General features: G+C 43.9%; 1 protein-coding gene and 1 long non-coding RNA gene across 2 annotated transcripts in view; one reads left to right on the forward strand and one right to left on the reverse strand.

Moving 5' to 3' along the window:
- The window catches only part of KDM2B (lysine demethylase 2B), a 185,209-nt gene that overhangs the window by 78,767 nt on the left and 78,784 nt on the right, over nt 1–27,658 (reverse strand). The window contains exon 9 of the mRNA XM_050923908.1: nt 7,209–7,324. Coding sequence (XP_050779865.1) covers nt 7,209–7,324 — 116 coding nt within the window. The remainder of the gene's footprint in view (nt 1–7,208; nt 7,325–27,658) is intronic.
- LOC127034760 (uncharacterized) lies at nt 14–11,494 on the forward strand. Its single transcript, XR_007769493.1, has 4 exons — nt 14–80; nt 4,183–4,297; nt 10,890–10,984; nt 11,347–11,494. It is a non-coding gene; the product is annotated as an uncharacterized LOC127034760 (long non-coding RNA).

Consider the following 27,658-nt stretch of genomic DNA (forward strand, 5'->3'; position numbering starts at 1 on the left):
GTCAATCCATGTGGAAGGGAGAGAAGTTTGCAGCACAAGGGCCAGTCATCATTCTCATCATGTTATCAAGAGCACAAACGGTATGCAGGAGGGGGAGGGGAAAGAGGGTGGGAGCTGAGTGAGATGTATGCGTTCAGCATACGAAATGAGGAGACTGCCTGCCTGCTTGCTATGATAGCATCATTCCTTGGTTCACTAATTTGTACCCTCTTGGGTTGGTGGGGGAGGTGGGGAGGGAGCTGTGGTCTTGTGAAATCATGAAACTGATGCATGGCCCCTAAGGTATTATTTATCTACTGTATAAACATAGGGTGGTCACATACAGATGTTAGTCACTAAAATTCAAGTTAAAATAAATGTGGGTTCTTTTGATTTCCTAAAAATTATTCCATGATTTGTCAAAACAGCATTATTACCTACAAAAAGCCAAGCAGGAAACTCGACCCTTGTCAGCTCAGGTCTTTACAATACCACCATTTGATTAAACAATGGAACAAAATTTTGATTCTTGGTATATCACATTCAAACATTAAATACAAAAAAAAAGGCCCCTACATTTGTTCTACTCTTAATATTTTGGTAGTCAATCAACATTTGCCCTGAATCTAACAGAAAAGTGGGATTCTACCAAAAAATTCTATCCCCTTCCCTTTATCTCCCAGCCTTGCCATTTTCGTATTAGAAGGTGATGTCTCAGTGCTGTATATCTGTGATATTTATTTCATGTTTAAAAGAAAAAGAAACTGCATTTTTTCCTCTAATAGTTTTCCAAGTAAGGGAGATCTCTGTGCTAAGGTAGACACTGTGGAGCCTCCAATTTGGGAACATGTATGTACATTTGCTGTGTTTGAATACGTATGTACATCCGCTTTGTTTTTTTAAAAAAAAACAAACGAATGCCATATACCTTCCATGCACAGGTACTTACACTGAACAGTTCTTACTCCTTGCAGGCACTGAATTTGCATTTTGTGGGCTGGATAAAACCTATCTTGCATACATTGCAGCAGGATTATCTGAAACAGCTCTTAACACATTCTATGCAGTTTAACTTCTCACTTAACCAACAGGTCTAACACGCATCTGCCCACCTTTAATGAAAACTGCATTGCACCAGAAAGGATCATTATTACAGGCAGTCCATTTTCTTTAAACATGAGAGTCTAAACAGAATGACTAAATACAGCATCTAGAAACTCATATTGGCACTTGGCTGTGCAAAACAGACATTTACACACCTGCCATAAGCAGAGCATCCACCTGTGGGATTCAGATGTTCTGCTAAAATGTCCACACTTGAAAATTGTGCCCAGAGTAGACAGTCAAAAAAACTTGCATCTGCTCCCATTGTAGGGGAAACTGAAACACTTTAAACAATAAAATAACATGTCATTAAGGAAACTAAGTGCATTGCAAAGTAGAGTATAAGTAATCCAAAGTGTTTACCAAAGCTGAGACCTTATAAACTCAGCACAGATGTAGCTGGCAAATCTGAACCCAGATGCTGTCAAATGTTGCTGAGGGTGATGCAACTGATTGCTGCTGCATCATTCCAATAATTCCCTAAGTTGCGTGCTATACAGCACTGTACTTCTAAAAAACCAAAACCTAGATGCGAGAACAACATTCAACCCCAGGGTGTTAAAGTACTGGAGAATCCTTTTTCCTTTTGGTTTGGTTACATGTCAGAAAGAAGAGATCATGTCACTTATCACTATTACAGAACACAAGGGAAATTAGCCATGCTAAAATATATGCTAATAAAGGAACTCAAATTTTTCCAAGAGAGCACTGCAGGAAACAAAATTTGCAAAGAATTGACTTACAAACAGGAAGCCGCCTTCCACCCCTCAGCCTTCAAAAGGTTTTCAGCCACATGCCTGGGAATATTAAAGACATCATTGCTCAACATTTGTTGACAGATTCTGAGCTTCACCAAATTTAGTTGTTACCAATGTTAATTCAATGTGAAAGACAAGGCAGTAATGCATGCAGTGCTCCCATTATGTATATCAATCTTTAATATTCAATTTGAGTTCCTAATTGCCTCACTATCAATGTTCCAACCCACAGAAAATCCCTCCATGCCTCTGTAATCCGCTATTTGCCTGAGATGGCTCTGCTTTATAAACCTTCAAAAGTAAGAGCTACCATATGTAGTAATAGATACTGTTCAAAGGTCTAGAGTGCCTTTTGCTGTAGAAGCAAATCTAAGATTGACAGTGGTTTAAAAATGTCTTAAATGTACTTTATGCAAAAGCATAAATGAGTACATCATTTATGACCTTCCTAGATATTTATTAGTTGTAATGGATGTGAATTGTATGATGTACATGCCCATACCTTTTCCTATTGCATACCCATAGGTCAAATGAACTTTAAAAAAAAATAATTATGAAGCCAAAAGTTATCTGTGATCAGTTTACAATTTACTATCTAACGTATCTTCTGCCAAGGGACTAAATCCTGCACCAGCAGAGGGATAGACTAGATAATCTAATAGATGTTTTCCAGCTCTAACTTCTATGATTAATAATTTACAATCCACTGAATACATTTTTAATTATTCCTGTACAGTGAGAAAAATTCTCTCTGGAATATGATCGTATCTACAGTTCAAAGTGAAATTATTTTAGAGACTTATACAAAAAACGAAAAAACCCAAGCATATGTGAGGCACATTCTCCCCTAGAAAGTATTAGTTTATTATAGCTATTAAAAAAAATCATTATGTCTTCTACTCATATTGAATCATTCTCATCGCAATATTTTTTAAACAATTTTTTAAAATTAATTTGGGGGAAAATTAATCTATCAATTTAAAATTTTTACTTTAGGTTCCAGAAAACCGAATCAGTAGCAAATACCATCATCTGTGAGTGACCACCTTACGTATATATTTTGAATGCTTGTATCCTCATACAGGTTCAAATACATTAATGTGGCTAAATCTAGATCAGCTAAAAATAGCTTAACATTTCTTCTCCTTCCATAATACTGAACCCATAATACCCCTAAGCCAAAATGATGAACCTTTGCATTGCAGCCTGCTTTGCAGTTACCCAAGCTGGTCTAGCAGAGAGCTAAATAGCTTGGCCTATTTGACTAACTGTTAATTGGCCTCTAGGAAAGGCAGAATGAAAATCTCTACAAATTGCAAGGCCAGAGAATAACTGTTTACCTCAATTGCACATTAGAAGCTGTTTCCAACAATAAGGAGTAATAAAAAACATGTCTAAAAACTATTTTAAATGGCTATAACCCTCTTTAAAAATCTCCCAGGGATATGAGAAATTAAGATAGAATAAGCACGACAAGTGTACAAGCTAGGGGGTTTTATGGGGCTCTAAATCAGCATTACCATTTCAGCCATGTATTATCCTTGTCTTAGCTGCTAAAACAACAACAACTGCACCTAGCATAAAAATGGCTTTGAATACCAGCAATCAAAGATGATTAAGCATTATACAGCAGGTTTAAACACAGTGAAACCTCCATAAAATTGCTCTGCGCAAAATCAAGAGGGGAAACACACCCAGATTACACTCTGATTTGAGTGTGGCAATTACTTTGTGAATCACATCATGTAATTTACTTCTGTGTTACACACAATGGAAAGATCAATACTCAGGAGAAACCCATCTGCAGTCTGTTCACTGGCGAACTCGCTTTCAAGTACATTAAACACGATCTGGCTATACCACTCAGTGAGGATTATTCAAATAAAGCAGAAATTACAATATTTGTTCCACAAAGTAAACTGAATAGTGCATTCTGTTCATTTTGAAAACATTTACTTTTAAGAGAGACTTGTATAATGATTTCAGGATTTTTTTAATCACTATTTTACAAAAAACATATGTATTTTTATTTTCTGTCATGTTTTATTGCAGGTCAATTCATTAGTGTAGGGGCGCATACACATCTTTGTTATTGTAGGGTTACTTGTGAGCATTTGATTATTTACATGTCTTTGTTATTGTAGGATTTCCCATGAGTGCCAGACGAGTATAATACATTATTATCATATAGCTGCATTGAGTGCTGAGTTTGTTGCTGTAGGGTTGTTTCAGTTCTGGGCCATTGGCAGACTGCCCTCCCCCTCCCCCCCCGCCCCTTTTAAGCACTGAAACATTTATTTGGGGGTGGGGGGAATGATAAAGTATTACATGTACTTTGCAGAAACAATCGTAGATGAAACCTACAAGATTAAAGGTTAAAATGTGGGCTTCCAATCTTGAAAGCGTCCTTTTCCAAACAATAATTTAAGGGAGATTTTCTAAGGTAAAAATGGCAGGTAAGTGACCAACTTCTCAGTGCAAGTTAGACACCTAACTGCTCATTGTGACATAGGCCAATGTCTCCCTTGGTGTAATGCTGATGAACACTTGAAAAGTCAAGAGCCACCCTAACTGCCTTGGAAGGAAGAGCCTGATTTTCAGAGGTGCTGAGCATCCACAGCTCTGACTGAAGTCTACAGGAGCAGTGGGTGCTCAACTCCCTATAAAAATGACGCTCCTACTCTTCTATTGTTGCAGTATTATCATCTGTCTCTTTTCCATATTCTCCATGGCTTTCTATGTAATTCATTCCCACACTGTTTCTGGTTTACATCTTTCCTCCATAGCCCTCTCTTCTTCCCCTGGTCTCCACTACTGTTGCCAGCTTTACTATCCTCATCACCCAGGCTCATAGATTTTCTCCTCCCTCTTATATCCAGGCTCCAATATACCCCTGCCAGTCTTTCTGCTACAATCTCTCTAAAATCCTTCCTTTCTGCTCTATCCCTAATGCCATTCTCTAGCCCTTGTTCACCTCTGGTCTTGATTATGACAACCTCCTTCACTGTGGCTTCCCTGCAATTCATCTTACCTCCCCCTTTGATTTACTCTAAATGCTGTTGCTAAGATCAGCTTCCCCTCCTGGCACTCCCCTGTTCAAATCTGTCCACTGCCTTTTGCATCAAGTTCATGCTTCTCATGCTTCCCGTCAAGGTCATGAAAAATTCCACTCCTGCCTTTGTCTCTGTTTTTGATTCCTCCTCCACCCACTCTCATGCCCTTCATTCTGCCCAGATCTCCCTTTTAACTGCCCCTTTCTGCCATGCCACCTCTCCCACTGAGAATTCCTTCCTATGTGCCAAATATTCCCTCTCTCCATTCAAATCCCTCCAGGAAACCAATACCTTCTATCAATGCTTAGCAATAGAAGACCTATCAGCCTTTGTATCCCCTGGAAAGTAACGGAGTAGCATCCTGGTGTCAGAACATTGGAACGAAAGAGGCTGCACAGGAAAAAGGCGTTGCACACTGGTGAGGAAATGGTGTACAGTCACTAAGCAAAATGTGCATGATTCAAGCTGAAGTCCTTACCCTGTATATTGTGTCTCTGTAAGAAGTGTTTATTTTAGACTGAAATCCCTAGGGGAGGGACCAGGCCCTCTTGTAGGAATGAACAGCACTGAGAATACTGCTCGTGTTCAATAAATTACAATATTAAATAGACCTTGTCTATATGGGAAAGATTTACTAGTTATCCTGGTATAAACAACATTAACACACAACCTCTCTCTCAGTGTAGATACTTATTCCAGTGTAAGAATGGCTTATTTCAGTTGAGCTTAAATCCCTTCCCAAGTGATATAAGCTAAATGAACAAAGCCAATCTTACACTGGAATGAAAGTGTCCACACACACGGGGTTATACCAGTGTAACTGTATCAGGACTGTATATAAGAACATAAGAACGACCATACTGGAACAGACCAAAGGTCCATCTAGCCCAGTATCCTGTCTTCTGACAGTGACCAATGCCAGGTGCCCTAGAGGGAATGAACAGAACAGGTAATCATCAAGTAATCCATCCACTGTCACCTATTCCCAGCTTCTGGCAAACAGAGGCTAGGGACACCATCCTGCCTATCCTGGCTAATAGCCATTGATGGACCTATCTTCCATGAATTTATCTAGTTCTTTTTTTAACCCTGTTATAGTCTTGGCCTTCACAACATCCTCGGGCAAGGAATTTACATAAACTGATGGTTGAATATCTGCATTACATAACTGTGGCAGGCTATCCAAAAAAACAAAAAAAAACACCCACCACATGGGGCAACTAAAACAGAATTACACTTCTTTGAGATTGTTATTAGTCTTATTTTATCTAGCTAAAAATAATTATAGCTATTAAGTAACTGGGATTCTAACCAAAGGCCCAATTCTCATCCTCCAAGCGTAGAACCCACACAGTCACTTATTCCATGATCTGATACCCTTCCCACTATGTTGGTGTTTTGGCCAGATGTGTGGACTCAATTCCCCCTCCCCCCAAATCCCCAAAGTTTCCCCTGCACTAGCATGAAACTGCTGTGGAAGAAAGCTTCCCAGAATTCAAACAATGAGTAATGTAGTTCCCTTGTGCAGCTTTTGTATGGCTCCCCCATTCCACTCTGGGCAGCAGAACCATGCTAGTTCCATTGGTTCTTTGGTCTTGTTTGCCCACACGAGAAGGGGAAAGTGTACCCTAAAGGTCAATTTATCTCCATGTAAAAGAAAAGATGTTTACACTGCCGGTTCTCAACCAGGGGTCCAAGGCCCCCTGGGGGAGCCACAAGCAGGTTTCAGGGGGCTGCCAAGCAGGGCTGGCATTAGACTTGCTGCCTGGCCCCCAGCAGGTCGAAGCCCCACCACATGGGGCTGAAACCCAGGGCCCGATGCCCTGTCACCTGGCACTGAAGCTGAAACCTGAGCAATTTAGCTTCATAGGGCCCCCTATGGCATGGGGCCTGGGCAATTGCCCTGCTTGCTATCCCCTAATGATAGTCCTGGCTTTTATATGCAGCAAAATAGTTGTTGGAGCACAGATGGGCCGTGGAATTTGTATAGCATTGGTGGTAGAGGGGGGCTTCCGAAAGAAAAAGGTTGAGAACCCCTGGTTTACACTACAGGAGGTCAACGGGGACATAAAACCAGACAAAAGACTCAACAGTGACTAGTCAATGGGAACTGGGGGCAAATAAGTGAGCAAATCCCATCAAGAAAAACGGACTTGGAGGGCCTTGTTGCCTGGCATTTACCTTTCTTGTTCCAACCACTGTGACATGGAGATACCGCTAGTTCTTGTCTTTCAGAAAGGAACATGAAAAGGATTTTATACATGATACAGTCACAAGGAACTGCACACTTAAAAAGAGAATCAAGCATCCTTACCCTTGTTCTGTCCTCAATTTCATAGACGCGAAGCTGCATGGGAACATTAAAGCTATGCAGGATATTTCCACCAAACACCAGTGAATCTACTGGAGTATAAACTGCATGTATCCATCCTAAAAGAGGAAAAGCAAAGAACTGAGAATGCCTCATGCTACGTAGGATCATAAAGGACTTTACAATCAATCACAAATTCTCATAGACCACCAGGAGGAATACAAATATTATTAATCCCATTCTACAGACGGAGAAACTGAGGCACTGAGAGGTTAAATGACTTGCTCAAGGTCACACTTCAAGACTGTTGTAATAGCAAGAGAGTGTTTGTGCGTGTGTGTATAATAGCAGCTCTGGAGACTGAATTCCTCTATTTAGCCACAGAACAGCTATAACATGGGTGGAGGCTAAGCAAGCTTCCCTTACGCTGCTGCACCAACGTGAGTCAACCACAACCCACAGATAAGAAGGAAGTTCACTCTCCATGCCCCGTTCGGCTCTTAATCTCTCTTCTGACATCACCAAACAAGGGCACAAATCATATTAACAGTGGTGGCAGGTCTGTGATGTGCAGATGTATTGAGACACACCAAACATGTATCACACAAGCCCCCCAAACAGCCATCAGACAGTAGCAACTGCAGGTCACTACCAGCCATCCTGTAGAGGTAAAAACTCCATATCCCATTACCAATTCTTCGAAACAACTGAAAGTGTTTGTATAAGGACCTGCCAAAGTGTTTCTCCCACTACAGCTGATGAGATTGCTAACAACCCAATCCTGCAAGGAAAGTTACCTTAATGGACTCCAAGGGGAGGTAAGGATGCTCACCGCCCATGGATCAAGCCATAGCAGTTCAGGCAGCTGGCTTCTCTGCGTTCCTTCCTCTGCACTATTTGCCTGTCACATGATTAGCTGACGCATAGGATACATAGGACTCTAGACTCTGATCTCAGCAGTGACAAAGGAATTGATCCTACTAACGATCTAGGACCCTGGGAGTTTGTAACATGAAGTCTTGTTTTAAATCAAAAGCATTTCAATTAATAAACCAGCAAGCAGAGCATAAGGGGCTGTCAATTTCTTCCTAACTGTGCACTGTTTTCCATTAAAGTTGGGGAGGTTTTCATTTGCCTCAGGATCAGTGAGGCAGCAGGAAAATGCAACCTGGGCCTACAGGGTGAACTCTCCAGCCACTAAGCACAAAAGCATTTCCCTTGCTAGAGTTTGTGGACCTGCTGAGTTATGCTTGGGAAGCTCTTGAACCATCATATATGACAGGACATTGGCTCACAGTGCTGTCACTGAGAAGCATTTAGTAGGAGAGGGACAGAGAAAAAACTCAAGTTAAAATTTTCTCCCCAGGAACACAAAGCCTGGTTCTTGGTACATTTCTCTGACTTTACTAATCTAATTCCACATGTTGAATCTAATGAAGTGAAAATTACAAGTGCCCAATGGTAATGGCAACTCTGGGTTATTGCAGGTTTCTTACAATAGGTATAGTAAATACCCTCTCTGACTCACTCACAATCAACAAGGAAGTTTGTCACTCCAAATCAATCTAGCTTCTTTCCTTCCTCACAGGGGCAACTATTATAAGAAATAATACCCTAGTCTTAGATATGCATATATAAAAAACTACTGAGTAAGTAGAATAACCTAGCGATCAGAGCAATAGATTGGGAAACAAGATTCCTGTGTTCTGTTCACTGCTCACCCACAGGCTCTGTGAACACTTGGAAAGTCACCTAACTTCTCTGTGCTTCACTTTCCCCACCTGGAAAAAAAGGGTTAACACTTATAAACTGGCTTGGATGAAAGCTGCAGTTGATACTGCCCATGAAATTTATAAAACAACAACAACAGAGTAAAGAAGATTTTGACACCTGTAATGGCCTTTTGGTGGATAAATGCGGCAGGACTATAAAGCCTCTTCACAAGCAGATCAATGCACCAGATCACGTTAAATATATCTATTAAACATTCAAATGTAATTAAAAAACTTGTAAAAATAAATGGCTTTCCATACCCTGGTCCATATGGAGGTGTGAGAAAGAGAGGGAACCTAAATAAAGTTACAGAGCTTGGAGTTAACTGCTTTTATCAGATGATCAAAGATTCACGTGACATAAGGGAAAGGGTTGGAACTGCATGTAAAAAATTAAGCTGCCACCAGGTCTCAGAGACTGACATGTTGGGTAGAATGGGATTGCATCTGGCAACTCAGGGTTAACCTACTCTGATGAGGTAGGTATAATTATTTCCATTTTACAGATAGGGAAACTGAGGCTCAAAAAGGTCACAGTGAAGCAGTGTCAGAGATGGGAATAGAACCCATGAGTCCTGAACTCCCAGTCCTCTGATCTAACCATTAGACCATACTCCTCTCCTCAATACATCCCAACACACTGAATTGTAAATACTGGATATGATTGCTTTATTAAGGAATTTTATTATGCGGTCAATTGTTCTAGGTTATTTAAAAAACATTGTTGTCAGAGATGTATGACTAATGTAAAAATTCACTGAGCAGAAAATTCTGTAACGGTTGCTCTTCAAGATGCGCTGCACATGTCCCTTTCACTGTGGGTGTTCGCACGCTCCAGTCCAAGGTTGTTGGAGAGTTTTCACCCTCAGCAGCATCCATCAGGGCAGCCTGAGCATGCCCTCTGCTGTCTCATGCATATTACACTAGCATAAAGGGTCAAGCCAACCCAGACTCACATCCCACCCCACCCCGGAGTTCCTTCCTACTAGAATTACTCCAATAGCGATGGGAAGGAGGGTGCATCGCAGACATGTGCAAAACATCTAGAAGAACAGTAGTTACAGAAAGGTCAGTGATCATTTTTTCTTCTTCGAGTGACTGCACATGTCCATTCCACTGTAGGTGACTCACAAGCAATTCTATTTGAACAAGGACTGGAAGACCACTTGTCCAAATTTAGCATCATCTCTTGATTGTTGAGAAATTGCATAGTGCGAGGTAAACATGTGACATGTGGACCAGGTTACTGCTTTGCAACTGTCTAATACACATGAGCCAGAAATGCTGCACAAGCCACTTGGGATCTAGCTGAATGACCCAATATTCTATCTAACAGCTCCACATTAGCGTAGTGGTAACATAAGCAAATACAACTGGACATCTATGCTGAATGTGATACTATCCTTTCCTTACGAAAGTGATCTCCTCTTTTCATATCATCCAAGTAATTTACTTACCGACCTTCTTTCCAGAGACTCATGCTAACAAGGGAGAAGAGCTATTGCACACTCTAGATGTTGGAAGAGCATCAGTGTTTTATCTGGAACAGGCTAAACCTTTCAGATCTTCATTTCAGTTGTTGTTGCTGTCCACAAATGCAATGTGATACTAACGCCCTCAACTCCCCTACTCTCCTGGCCAATGTAATGACTATTAAAAGTGCTACCTTCATTGAAAGGTGTAACAGACAGCAAGTCAATACAGGCTCGAAGGGAGGATCCATCAGTACAGTTAAGACTAAATTCAGGCTTCAAGGTGGAATAAGACTATGTGAGGAAACACCTTGTCCAAGCCCTTTAAAAACCTTACAACCATTGGACTGGAATAAAGGAAGTGTTTATCCCCAGGACGGTGAAATGTTGACATAGCTGCTAAGTGTACCCTAACTAATCACTAATCCTTGATGTTTCAGGTACAAACACAGTCCAGCCTTTGCTGAATAGAACAAAGGATGAGGAAGACACCTTTCAGCCTTGACCAGATGGAAAACCTTTTCCACTTAGCAAGGTAAGTTGTCCTCATTGATAGTTTTCTACTATTCAGCAGTACCTCTTGCGCCTTTTGCAATTTTGTACGTGCACTAACATGCCTACGTGGTGTCTTCTTGGAGAATATATATCTGCCACCTAGCCTTAAATGGATCTGAGGCACTGTCTGGAGTACTGGACCAGGTAAGTGCACACAGCCAAGTGATCCAGAAGTCTGACCATGGAGAGAGGATAAGCCTTCAAGTCCAGAAAGAGGCTTTGCATTGCATGAAATGTTGTCTATGGTAGCAAGGCCCTGGCCATTGTGGAGTCCAGGACCACTCCAATAAATTCTATTTTCAGTATCAGAGACAGGACTGTCTTGTCTGTGTTGATTAACAGGCTGAGCATGTTGAAAGCGGACCAGATTATGCAGATTCTGGACACCACCTGCAACCTGGACCAACTTCTTATCATCCAGTCATCCAGATAAGGGAATACATGGACCACTCCCCCCATCTCCAGAGGAAAAGCTACTACCACCACCATATGGTCTGTAAATACAAGAGGGGCAACTGAGAAACCAAAGGGAATGGGCTGTAAACTGATAATGGTAGCCCCAGATAGTGAAACTTAGAAATGTTCTGTGGCCTTGCTGAATTGACACATGAATGTAGGCATCCTTTAAGTTGAGAGCAGCATACCTGTCCCCTGTCTCCAGGAAATAAGGGAAGCTAAAGTGACCATCCAGAATTTCCTTATTTAAAAAAAAAAACAACCCACTGCCTTATATCTAAAATAGGCCAAAGACCTCCTTTTGCCTTAGGGATCAGGAAGTATTTGGAGTAAAACCCCTTTCTATTGAACAAAGATGGGATCTCCTCTCTAGCGCCTACAAGAAATGATTGTACCTCCTGCAGTAATGCTTTCTTGTGAGAGAGGGTCCTGAAGAGGGAGGAGGAAAGGGGACAGAAATTTGGAGCAGAAATAAAAGGAAGCGAATATCCCACTTCCACTATGCTTAAATTCCACCGATCTGTTGTGATGTGGGTCCAAGCATGATAGAAGTAGGACAAGCAGTTTGCAAAAATTAGAACAGAAAAGGATGGCACTCTCATTATAGGTAGACGGCTCTTGAGCTATCTATCAAAATGAGCTGTTGGAAGAAGTCGCCTGCCTCTACAAAACACCAGTGGTTGCAGAAACTGAGAGAAGTGGTGGTGGTGATCACCATTTGTAACCTCTGCTCCTTTTCTTTGATAGATCTCGGGCTCAAGTAATAAATCACTGAAATCAATGACACTGATGATGGCAGAATGCCTTCCGCTGAGGGATTTCAGCTCCGGGATTTCAGGCTCACTCTAAAATCCTTGAAACTATGCACAGCCTCATCCATCTTTTCAGAAAAGAGCAACACCTCAAAGGGTAAGTCCTGCACTAGCTCTAGCACCTCTGGAGGGAGGACAGAAGAGTCCAGCCAAAACGAGCACCTCATTGTGATGGCAGAGGCCATGCTGTGCTCTGCAGAATCTGCTTCATCAAGACATACCACCAGAGCTGTTCTGGCAACCATTTTGTCCTCCACTATCAAAATGAGGAAGTGAGGCTCCCAGATGAGGTGAAGCAAGTCTCTAAATTTCAAAACCGTATCCCACAGGGTGAAAGTGTAGTGTCCCAGCAAAGCTTGTTGGTTTGCAGTGTGAAGCACCATCCATCTGTGGAATAAAACTTCCTCACAAAAAAGTCTAGCTTCTTGCCCTCTTTATTCTTTGCGGTTGAAGCCTGGTGCCTATGTTGCTCCCATGAGTCCCTGTGTTTCCTTTTTCTTGGCAGCTGCCACTACAAGGCAGCATGGAGGAGGGGGATTATATATGTGCTTGAACCCATGGGAGTGGACATAGCACCTTCTCTCCACATTTTAGAAGCCATTTTAGCAATCAGAAGCAGGGAAGGTGGGCTCTGCCAAAGGATCTTGGTAGGCTCTAAAAAAACCTAATTTATTGGAAGAGCAATTCTAGCTGGGGCCACAGTAGAATGTCCACCAGCTTGTGGGATTTTTCCTGGACCTCCTCCGGGTGAATATCCAGTCATAGCCATCCTCTTTAACAGCATCTGACGAGTCTTAACATTGTCCAGAAGTGGAGAAACAAACTCCGCCACAATTGCCTTATCAGGAGATGAGGAAGAGGGTGTTAACAATACTGGGGGCCAGTCCAGTTCCTAGCTCTCATGCAACTGCTGTGTGAGGGATCCCTTGGTGCTGGTCTCAGTACCAACGCTATCATGCTTGTGGCAATGATGCTCCTGATGCTCAGAAGATTGAGCCGACTGAGATGGATGCAGAGATTTTGACTGGAGCGGGGGGAACCTCGTGGGTTCCAAAAGGGTCACTGGACCCCAGCTATGCATACCACCAGGGTTCCTCCTATAAGTTCCCTGCTGGTACTAAGGCGGAAACCAGGCCAGCAAGCGGCATATCCCTCTGATGGGACCAGGTAATTGGGATACATAGGAACCCACTTCAGAGTCTGATGAGGACAAAGCTTCTTCTTGAGATCAAGGCAATGCCATACCCACCAGTGCCAGAGAAGAAGGCTCAGACTCTGACGAAACTGGAGCCAGGGATATCACCTATGGCTTTCCACTAGACACTACCGGCCTTACTGGCACCCGGACAGTCACATCCAGTGGAGCTGCTTGGTGTGGAGCTGAAAGCACAGGGGGTGGTACCTTGGGCACCAGTGCCAGGTGAGTCCCCTGAACTGCCAGTGAAGGATGAACCGAGAGATTCAACAGCTCTCCCACAGCCTCAGATGCCTCAGGAGTAGATGGTACCAGGAAGACAATCTGCAATATCATGGCACAAGGAGATGCCAATGAAGGTGTGTCAGGAGTTGGTCTCAACAGGCCCACAATGGGCTCTGGGGTTAATGAACTCCCATGTTTAGAGGTGTGCTATGGGAAGTGCTTACTCTCTGAACACCCTCCCAAGTCTTTAGCAGAGCTCATCCTCTTTGATTCCTTTCACAACCTTGGTACTGAGTCCAATTTCTGATCTCTCCTCTTCGGTACTGCTGATCTCTCTCTCCATACCAGAGGTGCTGGAATTGTGCTACTGATCAACGCCAAGATGCTTGGTACCCAGATCGAAGTACACGGCTCAGATGGAGGCTATAATGCCAATATTAACAGATATTTTAACCTGCTGCCCTGTGTCTTTTTTCAAATGGGGCTGAAAGCCCTTACAAATGCCACACGTCACTCCCATGAGCCTCTCATAAGCGCTTAAGGCAGCTGGGGTTAGGGTCATTATTCAGCATAGCCTTGCCAGAGAGCACGCCATACGTCCAGTACCACAGCTGGTACCCAAACTGGGTGCCGGAACCACACAAAGAACAAAAACAAAAAAAATTTCTATGAAGTAACTAACTACTAAACTACAGTAACTATACATGTGTACTATTTATAGGCATAGAGAAAAGACTTGCAAAAACAAGGACAGGGAGCTCCAACAATCATCACAGGCGATAGGAAAGAGGTGAGAGGGGTCTAGGGCAGCTCAGCCCTTTATGCCTGAGCAATGTACACAAGTCAGCAGAGGGTGCTGAGGCTACCCTGATGGGTACAGCTAAGGATAAAAACTCTCCAACAATTGTACACTGGAGCACACAAACACCTACACTCAAAGAAGTACTTGACCTTAGAGGCAACAGCAAGCAGAGGTGGAGAGAGAGAAAGAAGCTATTGCTTTTGGTTCTTTCATTTTATAGGGAGTGCAAAAATATATCAACACAGGAGTTAGACTTTAAAATACATTTTTTAATTCCACCATACAATATCAAAAGTGGCCTAGGTTGCTCAAATTATGTTGTCTCAGGGGAAATCCACACTTGAGCTACTGCTTTCGTTATTTCTTCCCCCCATGGATTTTAGTCTCATCACATCTCCCCAGACCTCTCAGTCTCAGCCTCACAAGCCCCAATAGGTATTAAGGGCTCTTGTGTTAATGATCCCCAAACTCATTAGTAGTGGACCCTGATGTGATTAGGTAACAGCTCCAGAGGAACAGTCACTGATGATCAGGGCAATGCTCCAGCGAACAGTGCCTCAGGCGCAATAAATCCTTAACAGAAATATTACTGACAAGGGAGTAAATAATGCCTATTTTTGAGCCAGTCATTGCAGAAGAGCCAGTAAAGAGGGCAACAGAGAATTTGAGGAACAATTTTCAGAGGCAGCCTCTACTTTTGTGGGTAATATGCTTAAATCCCTGCTTAAGCCCACAAATCAAGTAATTACTTATCTTACTATAATATCTGTGCCTGTAGTTGTTAGAAACAAAACTGGTCCTTCTAAGGACTTCTCAGAATATCTGAGCCCAAAACTCTGAGGCCAGGCTGAAAATCAGGCCCTTTAAATACACATTTTTTATAAAACAAATAAGAAATGACAGTAGTGCTGTTAACAGACTTGTACCCAGTAAGGAGACATTGAAATAACAGCATTAAACCCACTAAAGTCAGAAAAAAGACTCAGAGGGCAGGCTACACTCAGATCTGCTGACAACGCACAACAGAACTGTAGGGGCAGAATGTCCTTCAGGCACATTACAGGGGGTGCAGACAGGCAATGCAGCCACTGGAGACCAGAAAGTCAACCAGAACTTTCTGTGGGCTCCCAGGCAGTGCAAATCAGTGCAGCAGCTTCGCCTTTCTTGGAAAGCACACAGTACATTCTTCTCTCTGCACTCAGCCATCTCTGCTGGCTGGTAAGGAAGGGGACCAAACCCAGGTCCATGCTCTCCTTTTAGACTTCCTAGCCCTTTTACACAATTAACACTCACAGGAGACCTAAGAGGAAGCAGGGACTATGCTCCCCCACTGGATTCAAGCCAGCACCTGCAGAGGAAACAAGAAAGAGAAGATGCTGGTGCTCTCCTTTTCTTTGTGCATCCATGCAGGGTCCAGCAGAATCTGACTCCAATGTTGTACAACCACTTTGAGACACACTGTATCCTAAAATAGGTCAGGCCTGCTTAATGAATGCAGTTACAGAGTTGATGATAGCACAGAAAGAGACCGACATTAGGAAGTGTATACAAGGGAGAAGAGATGTTTACAGATGAGATCAGAAATAAGATGGAAAGTTGACAAATTAGCATGACACAAAGTCTGGTCCAGAAGGTTAGACGTTCCAAGGTAAAGACTCCTGCACTATCACTAACCAGACTGGATGTAGGGGAAAGAGAGACAAGGCCAGTGCTAGGAGCGTGGAAGGGATGAAGAGGAGAGTACAGAGACAAGCTGTAAGTGGGAAACACCTTTCACATTTCCTGATTGTAACACTGGGGGAAACAAGCTCAAGGAACGTACAAGCTCAGCTGCTACATTTGATTCATTCCCACAGCTCAGACATCAGCAAGTTATGAAACAACTAGATAACTGTTTGCAAACAAGAACATGAAGTGGCTTTCTGAGCTTCCTAATTCCAATGTTCAGCATCCACACAAGTGGGTTTTTAAAAAGGAAGAGGGTTTTCCTGAGTAGGTGAACAAAATGGAGCTACAAAGGCAACTGAGGTCATAATCTGAAGGCACTGGTGTTCCCTCATTATCATCATGCATGTAATAATACACTACATTTATTTCTCAGTCCTGCTATGATAGGTCAGCAGTACTATCTACTGGATGGAATATCAGATCTGTTTGCATGTATGATCATGTCATCCCCTAGTGGATGCAATGTCAGACATGCTCATGCATGTTTGAATTTTTTGACCTGTAATGGCTAAATACTGCTATGGAAGCTACAGTAGATATCTCTTAAGTGTGTCTGTAATCAATTTTCCCCCTAGATCCTATAGAGGACATAAGCCCTGATATTACTGCACAAGCATAAATCTTTTAAGGGTTATTGCTAGTTGTGAGATATTATCTCATAAAAGCAAAGCACACACACACAAAAAACTTAGCAAAGTTCATTCCATCTTTGACGCTAAAATAGCCTGGGACTAATATTAGAACAAAGGGATTAAGGACTGAAAAAAATCAAAAGCAGGAGGAACAACACATTTTTGGTTGAAGGACAAAACCAAAAACACCTACTATTACCTGAGACTGAAATTCGATTTATGTGTGAGCGAGACTGCAGGGCTCCAGGGACCAGGGCCGGCTTTAGGCCGATTCGCCCGATTCCCAGGAATCGGGCCCCGCGCCTAAGGCGCCTTTTTAATTTTTTTTACTTACTCCGGCTGCGGTCTGCTCCGGGGTCTTCCGTGGCCCCACTCCTCTGACCAAAGCTCCGGCCAAAGCGCGACAAGCCCCGCGGCCCCAGCCTCCCGGCCGGAGCTCCAGCCAGAGCGCGGAAAGCCCCGCGGCCCCGGCCTCCCGGCCGGAGCTCCAGCCAGAGCGCGGAAAGCCCCGCGGCGCCGTTTGGAGCTCCAGCTGGAGCGCGGCAAGCCCCGAGGCCCCGTTTGGAGTTGCAGCCGGAGCGCGGCAAGCCCCGCGGCTCCGGCCTCCCGGCTGGAGCTCCGGCTGGAGCGCGGCAAGCCCCGCGGCCCCGGCCTCCCGGCTGGAGCTCCGGCTGGAGCGCGGCATGCCCCCGCGGCCCCGGCCTCCCGGCTGGAGCTCCGGCTGGAGCGCGGCATGCCCCCGCGGCCCCGGCCTCCCGGCTGGAGCTCCGGCTGGAGCGCGGCATGCCCCCGCGGCCCCGGCCTCCCGGCTGGAGCTCCGGCTGGAGCGCGGCATGCCCCCGCGGCCCCGGCCTCCCGGCTGGAGTTCCGGCTGGAGCGCGGCATGCCCCCGCGGCCCCGGCCTCCCGGCTGGAGTTCCGGCTGGAGCGCGGCATGCCCCCGCGGCCCCGGCCTCCCGGCTGGAGCTCAGGCCGGAGAGCGGCAAGCCCCGCGGCCCCAGCTGGAGCTCAGGCCAGAGTGAGGCAAGCCCCGCAGCCCTGCTCTCCCGGTTAGAGCTCCGGATGGAGCTCCCGGCCCTTTAAATAGCCCCCAGAGCCCTGGGGTAGCGGGGGCTATTTAAAGGGCCAGGGCTCCAGCTGCCTCTGCCACCCTGGTCCTTTAAATAGCCGCCGGAGGCCCGCCGCCCACATGCATTCCCCAGGGCTCCCGCAGCTATTTAAAAGGTCCAGGGCGGGGCAGAAGCAGGGGAGTCCTGGGCCCTTTAAATAGCCCCCAGAGCCCTGGGATAGCGGGGGGCTTGCGGGCTATTTAAAGGGCCAGGGCTCCAGCTGCCTCTGCTGCACCCCCTGCCCACTGCCAGCCCCTGCCAACCCCCCTGCCCTGTCTCCAGCCAACCCCAGCCACACACCCCCGCAGCCCTGCCCAAAACAAGCCAGCCCCACACACTCACCCCTGCCCACACCAGCCCTGCACTGCCCACGCTGCCTCTAGCCAGCCCTGCTGCACCCCCCTGCCTGCAGCCAGCCAGTCCCACACTCCTCTGTCTCCAGCCCTGCCAATACCTGCTGCACCCTCCTGTGGCCCTGCCTGAAGAAAGCCCACCCCACACTCCCGTCTCCAGCCAGCCCCGCACCCCTTGCCCTGCCTGCAGCCAGACCCTACCTCCAGTCAGCCCCTGTTCTGCCTCGAACCAGCCCCATGTCCACTGCTGCCCTGCAGTTCCCAGGGCAGTAACCTGCACACCTGCTTCAATGAGGGGGGACAGGGAGCAGCTCGGACCCACACACGTGCACACCCCCAGGGAGTGGTGGGGACTCACACATGTGAAACAGCAGTCATTAATAACCAATCAACAGCATATATGATGCAATGTACATAATATATAATTTTATTATTTATATAGTTATGGAAAGTAAATAATACATGGAAGAAATGAAAGGCTTTTTCTTTTTTTAAACACTTTTTTTTTTCCCCAAGTCATCTCTGCCAGGGCCCCGCCGAAAGTGTTCGAATTGGGCCCCGCACTTCCTAAAGCCGGCCCTGCCAAGGACTGGTAATGGATGAAAACCTTTTCCCTGTAAGTCACCCATTCCAACCTGGCCCCTATTGGTAGTGGTATAATTTGATAGCTATTTGATGAGATTCAGTCTAATTTCTAATGGACAGAAATTGAAAAGCAGCACCAGGCATTGGCAGTCTCAGAAAAGAGATGAAAATCTGAATGAAAATGGAACCTGATCTACCCTCTAATTCATCTGAAGATGGTTCCTATAGCTCAGAGTTGAGGCAAATTGTCAGGGTACAGCAGAGAAATCCTACCCTGCCACTATTTGTGCCATTCTTTTCTGTAGGCAGAGGACTTCAGACTCCAGGCCTGTAAGCCCAGCACCTTTCACCAGCAACAAAGAGAAGAGGTTGGAATTAAAAAGTACAGTTTATTCACCTTTTGTAACACCAATTATCAAGCAGCAACAAGAAAACAAGCCCACTCAGGTTGGGTGTTCCTAAAGTTGTTCATTAATCCTCAAGAACTGAAATAATAAAGATCATTTGCTCTTTCCCTCAACACTCCCTCCTTTGTAGAGTCCACAGTCAATACAGTGATGGCATTTTAGTCAGGAAGTTCAGAGCTAACCTTATCTAGTTCACAATTACAGATCACTCTAATGCTCCTACCATACACTCGATTATTTAGCTGTTATCACCTTCAGTAAACCTGGAAGTTAAATTAACAACAAAGGCCTTTCTGAATGGTTTAAAAAAAAAAAAAAAAAGATAATGAAATTCTATCTTCTGAAGTTCTATAAAACAGGCATTATTAAACATTCCAAAACTTGTTACTAGATTTGGGGGGCTTGCAAATTCCTACTGTATCTTTAATCAGCCATCCGAGAATAATAAAGGGCATTTAACTTATAAGTCTAAGGAGTAGACCATAGGCTCCAAGCCAGAGCACTGATGTCTCTGTTTTCTTTAGCAACTGAACAATTGTTTGCTATATTGTAAAGAATATATACTGTTCTTTTCCTAAAGTTCTGCAGAACTTTGGGTAGCAAACATCTAATAAATATGTCTTAAAAATAAAGGCCAAAAGGGCTGACTGTCTAGTGAGATAATCAATCGATGAGTATTATCAGGAAGGTGGGACATCAGAGAGGAGTGGTTAGGTCATGATAGTGCCCCATAGCCCAAAATACCTGCGATGAGTCTTTCGTATGTTTGACAAGTAAAAAGATAACTGTCCCCAATAACATCACAAGTAGTTTAGCAACTGTAAGCCTTACATCATTTAAATTCTGTCTTCAGCAAATTGAACAGTTAATCACTAATATATTGCCCTTCAAGACCATTCAGAAGATCTCAAAGCCCCTTACAAATATTAATTGAATCTCAGAACACCTCCCTCAGCTGGGGAAATAAAGGCACAAAAAAACCTACATAACTTACCTAAGCTCTCCAGCGAGTCCATGGATGATCTGGGAACAGGCCACAGGCCCCTAGACCCTCAGTCTCCAGATCTTACCACCAATCACTCTCCATCACAAACAAGAAGCTGCTAAGAATTTAGAACTGAACATAACACTGATGGTTGTAAAAATAGCTGGGCCAAAACCAGAACCATCGATCTGTAACCCTTTCCTTTGCAACCCTTGCACTTTTGAGGTTTACATATTGCCACAGAGTGGTTGGCCTTTGTCAGCTGCACTTGTGACACAGCCAACTACCCTCCTCAGGTAGGGAAAATGAAGGTAATGTGACCAGTGGATCATGTGACCCAATTAGGTATCTGGGGTAGATAAAGAAGAGGCCTGAGGAGAGACTCTAGGCAGGAAGGCCTAAGAGTAGGGATGAGAGGGTTGCAGAGAGTTAGATGGCTCCTGCAGAGGACCCTGAAACAGCAGGGGAAAAAAAGATTCCACTTAGGTATGGCTGGGAGTGGTCTACCAAGGCAGAGAAGACTCCAGGCAGACAGGCCTGGGAGTGGCTTGATCAAGGGCAAATATATAAGACTTTGAGGACTTTATTTTGAAACTGTTTGTAATATTAAACAAGCCCATGTAAGGGTGATATGGATTACAAGAAAGCTTTCATGAAAGTGAGAAGCCCTGAGCAAAGGGAAACTGAGACAGACATGCTGCAGGGCTACCCCATGCCACAAGGGGGCGCTTTGGAGGTGGTCACCCCATTACAGATATATAATGAGACCTAGATCTGAATCACCCCTTGTTTCAGTTTTGCAGTATAAAATCCCAACCAGCAAAGTCTTGGAAAATCAAAATCTGCAGCATGGCTATGCATCCTATTGGGCAAGTCAATTTAACAGTCATACTTTTAATGTGAAATTATTTCTGCCCTTGGTATAAACGCTATTCATTAAAGTTCTCACATACAGGCTGGCTTAGCCAACGAGGCCATGATCTAGGGACCACATCAGACATCACTGTTGTTGTACTTAAGGCACTCTGAACCTTTGTGAATCACACCCAAGGCCCCAGCACATATCCTCAGTGCAAGGGGATGGACTACCTGATCTCCTGAGGTTTCCTCCAGCACTACATTTCTATGATTTTATTTTCCCGTGCCATCCATTTTCTCTCCTAATAACAGCCTCATCAGAGGGAGTGTCATAACTGCTGTGTTTGACTGAAAACAAGAATGCTGCACACACTTTGTTAGAGTCTCACTTCTATGAAAAATTCCAGTGATTACAATAATATTCTACATTCTCATAGTGTCTTTCCTTCTAAAAGATCCCAAGGCATTTTACAAACTGCACATAAATAAAATCACTTTGCCCGCCAGTAGAATGCTGCCAGCTCTGGAGTGAGGTGTGCTTTGTTTAACAACATACAGCAACGCTAAACAAATTAGGAAAGGAAGTGAAGAAGAATGCCATATCCGGTTAAAAGCATATTATCCGGTTTGGATTTTTGACAGGACATCAAAGCTGACAACTCTGTTATTGTAAAAGTCCCATGGGATCTTTAATGACAATATGAATATGCGGTCAAATACTTGGATTTTATGTATCACACAAAAAATGGCACCTCCAGTAGCACAATGACTTACTAATACTATGCTGGGCGATGAATTCAGGAGGAGAGTTTTGTTTAGTGAGTCAGCAACACAATTTCCTGTTCTTTCCTTGGTGGTCTCCCACCCAAGCAATGACCCAGCTCATCACTGCTGCTTATAAGAACTGATCAGAGGAGAACCCAAGATGACTATGGCCACTAAAGAATTTGCTCTCTCTCAAAGCTGTCTCACTAAATTTCCAAATTACACACTGCAACTTGTTAATTTGTTCTATGCTTTCAAATTAAAGCTACGAACATGGAAAGCTTACCATCTGAAAGAGCATAAACAATGTGCTTTCTAGATTCTCTTTAGGTTGAGCCCTTGAATTGTACTAATCCTCCCTGCAATTAGAGACAAAACAGCGAGTGTCAAATACAGAGCCAAATCCTGTCTATGGTGCTCATGGGTGACTTTCACTGAGGCCAGTGAAAACCCTATCCAAAGGGCGAAAAGAAAATCTAAGCATTCAGCTCTTGCTATTTCATCCACATTCTGGTAAGCAGTGATACCAAGTAATTCAAAGGGTGTTTTCAGTCCACCTCTGTAGATCCCATAGCCCCAAACACTTCTAGTAGCTTCATCCCCTTCATTTTCACAACTCTGACAGAAATATCATGAGCCAGATTTTCATAAAGGGCTTCCACCCCTACCTGTGCAATTCTGTGCATGCAAACACTCATACATACATATTTGATGCACTACTGTCTGCGCATGCACAAGAAGATACACAAATGGAGGTCACTTTTTGAAAATGTGATCCCAGAAGCATGAAAGCCTTGCAAATTATCTAGGGAGAAGAAGCGAACGAACACAATCCAAGCTTCTAAATCATTATGATGACTGCTGGAATATATATGGGAAGGTATAGTGTTTTCACACCTTTGGCATGGTAAAATCACCTACAATTAAAGTGACATACACAGAAAAGATGGGACATGCTTGGAGATCCAGAGGAAGAGTTTTTCATTTTATTTATTATGGTAACATAACTCACTTTTTGTGAGTAACTCTGAGGTAGTGAGTTTTTAGAAGTATGCTGACGGAGGACAGTGAAGGGTAGTGGCTTGGAGAACAAGAATGGGAATGGCATTCCACGTACAAGGGGTGACTGAGGAGAGAAGGAGAAAGGGTGAAGAAGATGAACAGGGCACCAGAGCTGGATTTGTAGGTGGAGAGGAGGAGTAGCAGGAGACAAGGTGAGAAACAAGACATTGGATGAAGGTCAATGGGGGGTGGGGGCTTTCAGGGCACTAAAGGGAAGGACAAAAAGTTTAAATTTGAGGCAGTGGTCAAAGGGAAGTCACTGAAGAGATTCAAAGGTGGGGTGACATTGTCTGATTACTACTACTTTTTTCGAGTGGGGGAGAGTATTTCAAATGGACTGGAGGGAAGTGATCCATATATGAGAGAGGCCAGAGAAGAAGTGGCTAAAGTAGTCTCTTGATTCACAGAACTCTCTGATAATGTTCTTCAACCACTGGCCCAGTGCATCAACGGCCTAGGGGCAAGCTATAATCTTTTGTCCATGACTATCACAGTAATGGACTCCAAAAACCCACTGCCCACAGACTGTTCTTGCATGTTGCCTTAGTACACAGACATGTAAGAGAGAAGGAATCTATAGCACAAATACTGCTGGACAAGCTCTTGATCTGATTGTGAGAGAGATCATTTTTTTCTATTTCATGGCTATGATACGAGCCGAGAGGCATCATCGTCCTCATCTTAAGGCTTTTCCTCCCCCATATAATCTTTGTAGAGTTTAGCACAGCAAAAATGTTCAGTGTGGTGAACAGCCTTGTGATTGCCTCCAAATGGAAATAGAATCAACTGTCTCTCATTATGAGGAATTTCCCATTACTTTAAAGATAAGATCAATCAGATATGTGGCAGTTTCTGGACTCAATATCAAAGCAAGACCCACCAAACAGGCCCTCTTACCTGGCTAAATTTCATCCAATTTGGATGATGGAGGTTCAGGGTGTGCTCCAGCCTCAGCCACATGCAAGACAGAACATTGTCCCTTATGGCTATTAAAAGCCAGAGGAGTGACACTAGGACCCTTATTAATGGAAATTATTACTGCCTTCTTCCATGAGGGCAAGTGGCCGACCATCCAAAAGCAAGTGGTGGCTAGGACTCTACAGAAGAAACCATCTCTTGATGGTGGCAATGACATCAATCTTGAACCTTCCATTTTGGGAGAAGGTTATTGACAAACCAAGTCCAGCTTCACCTAGATCTCTCTACTTTCCTGGAATCCTATCAATCTAGCTTTAGACCTGGGACTGCAGAGACTGAACTATTTCTTTGGTTATTATTATCTGTTAAATACTGACAGTGGACTGATTATCTCCATTTTATTAATAGACAGAGGTCAGGTTCCTTACTTATTTTATTAGGTCTTATAGCACTGGGTAAAAAAATAAAGCCTCACAGCAGCGAATCTCAGAGCCTGGATCAACTGATTTGGGCTCATGGGTCTCTGACTATGGAGCTAAAAACAGCAGTGCAGATATTCCCACTTGGGCTGGAGCTTAGGCTCTGAAACCAGTGAGAGGATGGGTCTCAGAGCCCAGGCTCCAATGCGAGCAGGAACATCTATGCTGCCGTTTTAGCCCTGCAGCTCAAGTCCAAGTTAGGGGTTTTTTTTTGGTTGTGTAGACATATGCTGATACTGTTGGTCTTGAAGTGTCACCAACTCATCAATGGGAACTGGTAGAGGTGGACTGGGACCATTTTATAATGGCTCCAGTCACTTCTTTGGGAAGGTTCTAGATTGCTGTGAGAGGCACTGTTAATCTTCCTCAAGGACTTTCATGTACAGTGTCCCACAGGAGTCAGTCCTGTTGTCCCCTCGCATTTAGGGAATGCTACAGCTAGAGCCTAAAATGAACATTGTGGTTGTGGCAGCACAGGCAGCAGCTTGGGCTAGCCAACCAAATACAATCCCACATGACCCTTGAGTACATTTTCAAGTGACTAGCCCATACCACCATCTATGCTGCTGCCATCAGACTACTTTTTTAGGTGCTAACTCAAGCAGAGCTACCACGTGTACATCTACCTGCATTGGGAATTACACCTCCCAGCTGCAGTGCAGACATACATACACATTTAGGGTGAGTCTGCTAAGGGAAACTAAGACATGTCTTGGCTACAGTGACACTAGTACGTTGATGATACTTAGCCACGATCCTGAAGTCTCTGTGCTTTGCTGAGTTAGGACCCTGGATGAAAGCCACATGGTTTAAACCAATCCAGAAAAGATTAAGACGATAATGCTGGGCACAGAAAAATACCCTGAAACACTGATGAGGATTCTAACTGCTCCCTCCAGTAAAAGTTACCACCACCCTTTTCCAAGTCATGTACAGTCTCAGGGTTTTATGTGATCCATTGCTGATTATCTGATCATCAGAGGCCAGAAGGGCCTTTTATCATCCAAGAATCTGTTACCTTACATCTCTGATGCACACCTCACTACAGCCTTCCATGCCTTTGTCATCTTCAGGCTGGGATACATAATGTGCTCCTAGAACTACTCTCAAAGAGCACTTGGAAGATTCAGCTAGTGCAAAATGTGTCGTCCTGCTTCTCAAGTGGAGCAGGCCAATACAAACACATAACACAATGCTCTATTAGCTCCTGGCCTGTTTCCAGGTGTAATTCAGGTGTTTGTTATCATCTCTAAAGCCATAAGTGGCCTGGGACAGACTCTCCTCATATGGTCTATCACAGCTGTTGCATTCCACCTGTATACGCTACTTATTTTAAGGCTAAACTCCAGGAGTGAGCACCATTGCATTCTTAGGGGAGGGCCCTTAGCTGTAGAATTTCCTCCATCCACAATCCATCCAAGATTGGGATTTATTAGGAAACCGTGCAAGATGCATTTGCTTATTCTATATAGTCTTAGTTTGTATTTGTAACCAGAGAGACCACTTGTCTCATGAATAAATACAAGCTGGGCGGGTTTCATCTATACCAATTCTGGATTACACATGGTTGTTTAATAGGCACCAGGTACGACAACAGGAACACTATAAATAAATAAATAATAATTTAATATTTAGTTCTTACAAAGTGCATTACAAACATTAACTAACATGAGGTGAAACCAAAGCAAAGAGGTTAGGGGATTTGACTAAAGCCACCGGAAACAGTCAGTGTCACCGCCAGGATAAGTGCACAAAAGTTCCTGGTCTCCAGGGCTGTGCTCAATCCACTAGACCATGCCCGTGTCTTTTTTAATAGGGCCTTTCAGTATGTAATAGAAACCTAAAAATAGTCTCTTTTCCTCAGCTAACCCATCCCCTCGCAATAAATGAAATAAAGAATCTGCCGATAAACTTTCCAACATAAACATTCTCGCTGTAAAAACTTTGTGGAGTTTATGCTTAGTATTCTGGGGTAATTATTCAGAAATGTTTTGGGACAACCTTTTATAAACAGTATGGAGCCTGAAATGGTTGAAGCATGAGCATATCTGCACATTGGCTTCTCTCAGGAAATCAGCAACTATTGGCCCCTTTTCTTCCACCATATTACATTGTCCCTTATTTAAGCTCTCAATAGAAGGACACAATTTGCTTCATTTCATCTTTCGAGTATCACTAAACTAACAGACAAGAAGACTTATCAGTAGGAGGCTGTCCAGGAGGGAGTGAAGATAAGTAGTGAAGGTACTAACAGGATCAATGCAAACAGCATAGGCACATTCAAACATTCAATTCAAACAGTAATAGCACATTCTGACCCGCTTCAAAGGAAGACCTAATTCCTTTAATGGATTCATTACCTCACACCCACAGTCATTTTGCCTGTCACCTTAGTCTTGCCAAATTGTTACCAAAGTAGCAAAGCCTTCACAGCTGACACAAACACTGCTCCCTCATTATCAAGAAAGATCCCCTGACTGTCTACTGAAGTCCCTGCACTGTTCCTGTCTCCATGATTTAAACCTGATCCTGTTTCCAAAGCAACTTCCATTGCCATCAAGTAGGAAGGCTGCCAATATTTACCTTGCGAGATCTGCTACAGGCAGGTAGCCTTGTTATGCAACTGTAAACAAACTCACAGCACCACTACAGCCAAAGAGAAGAAAGTATGACATATTCTAATGTGAGGAGCACCACTGGCCTGAATCAGAATTCAGCTGGCATAAACCAGGGTTAAGGCTTCCCCATCAGCAGAAAAGTACCCACCACCTCTGCTCTGCCAGGGCGCCCTGAGCCAGGCACTAAAGCCCCCAAAAATGGGCTGTGTGTTGAAGGTGTGGCCTTACTACTTGGAAGATGTGTAGTTTCAGCACATTGACTGGGCTCCTGAAGAGATTAAAGCTGCCCTTCCCAGATACAACCCATGAGGGAGGGCAGTGGTGTAGATACTGCCTGCCCTCCCCCTCTGAGAGAATCCCAACTACAATGTGTCTCAAGGAATCAAGCCCCATCTCTGAGTTCTGGTTATAAGCAGAGACTGAGAGGCTGGTTGAGGATTATTAAACTGCAAGGGAAACCTGCCTGGAAAAAAATCACTGACTGGATGCAGGAGATATTTAAGAGCAATAATATCTCACAAGAAGAAGAAACATGTAGTTTTCCAAACAGACAGGCAAAAATAATTCATTATGACTTTTTTTTTTTTTTTTTTTTTTTACAGATGTTTACAGTAAATTCAGTGCTGATGAGAATGCTGGATTGACAGTGCTACACACTAAAGCCCT

The sequence above is a fragment of the Gopherus flavomarginatus genome, chromosome 15, assembly GCF_025201925.1.
Source record: "Gopherus flavomarginatus isolate rGopFla2 chromosome 15, rGopFla2.mat.asm, whole genome shotgun sequence".
Lineage (NCBI taxonomy): Eukaryota > Metazoa > Chordata > Testudines > Testudinidae > Gopherus > Gopherus flavomarginatus.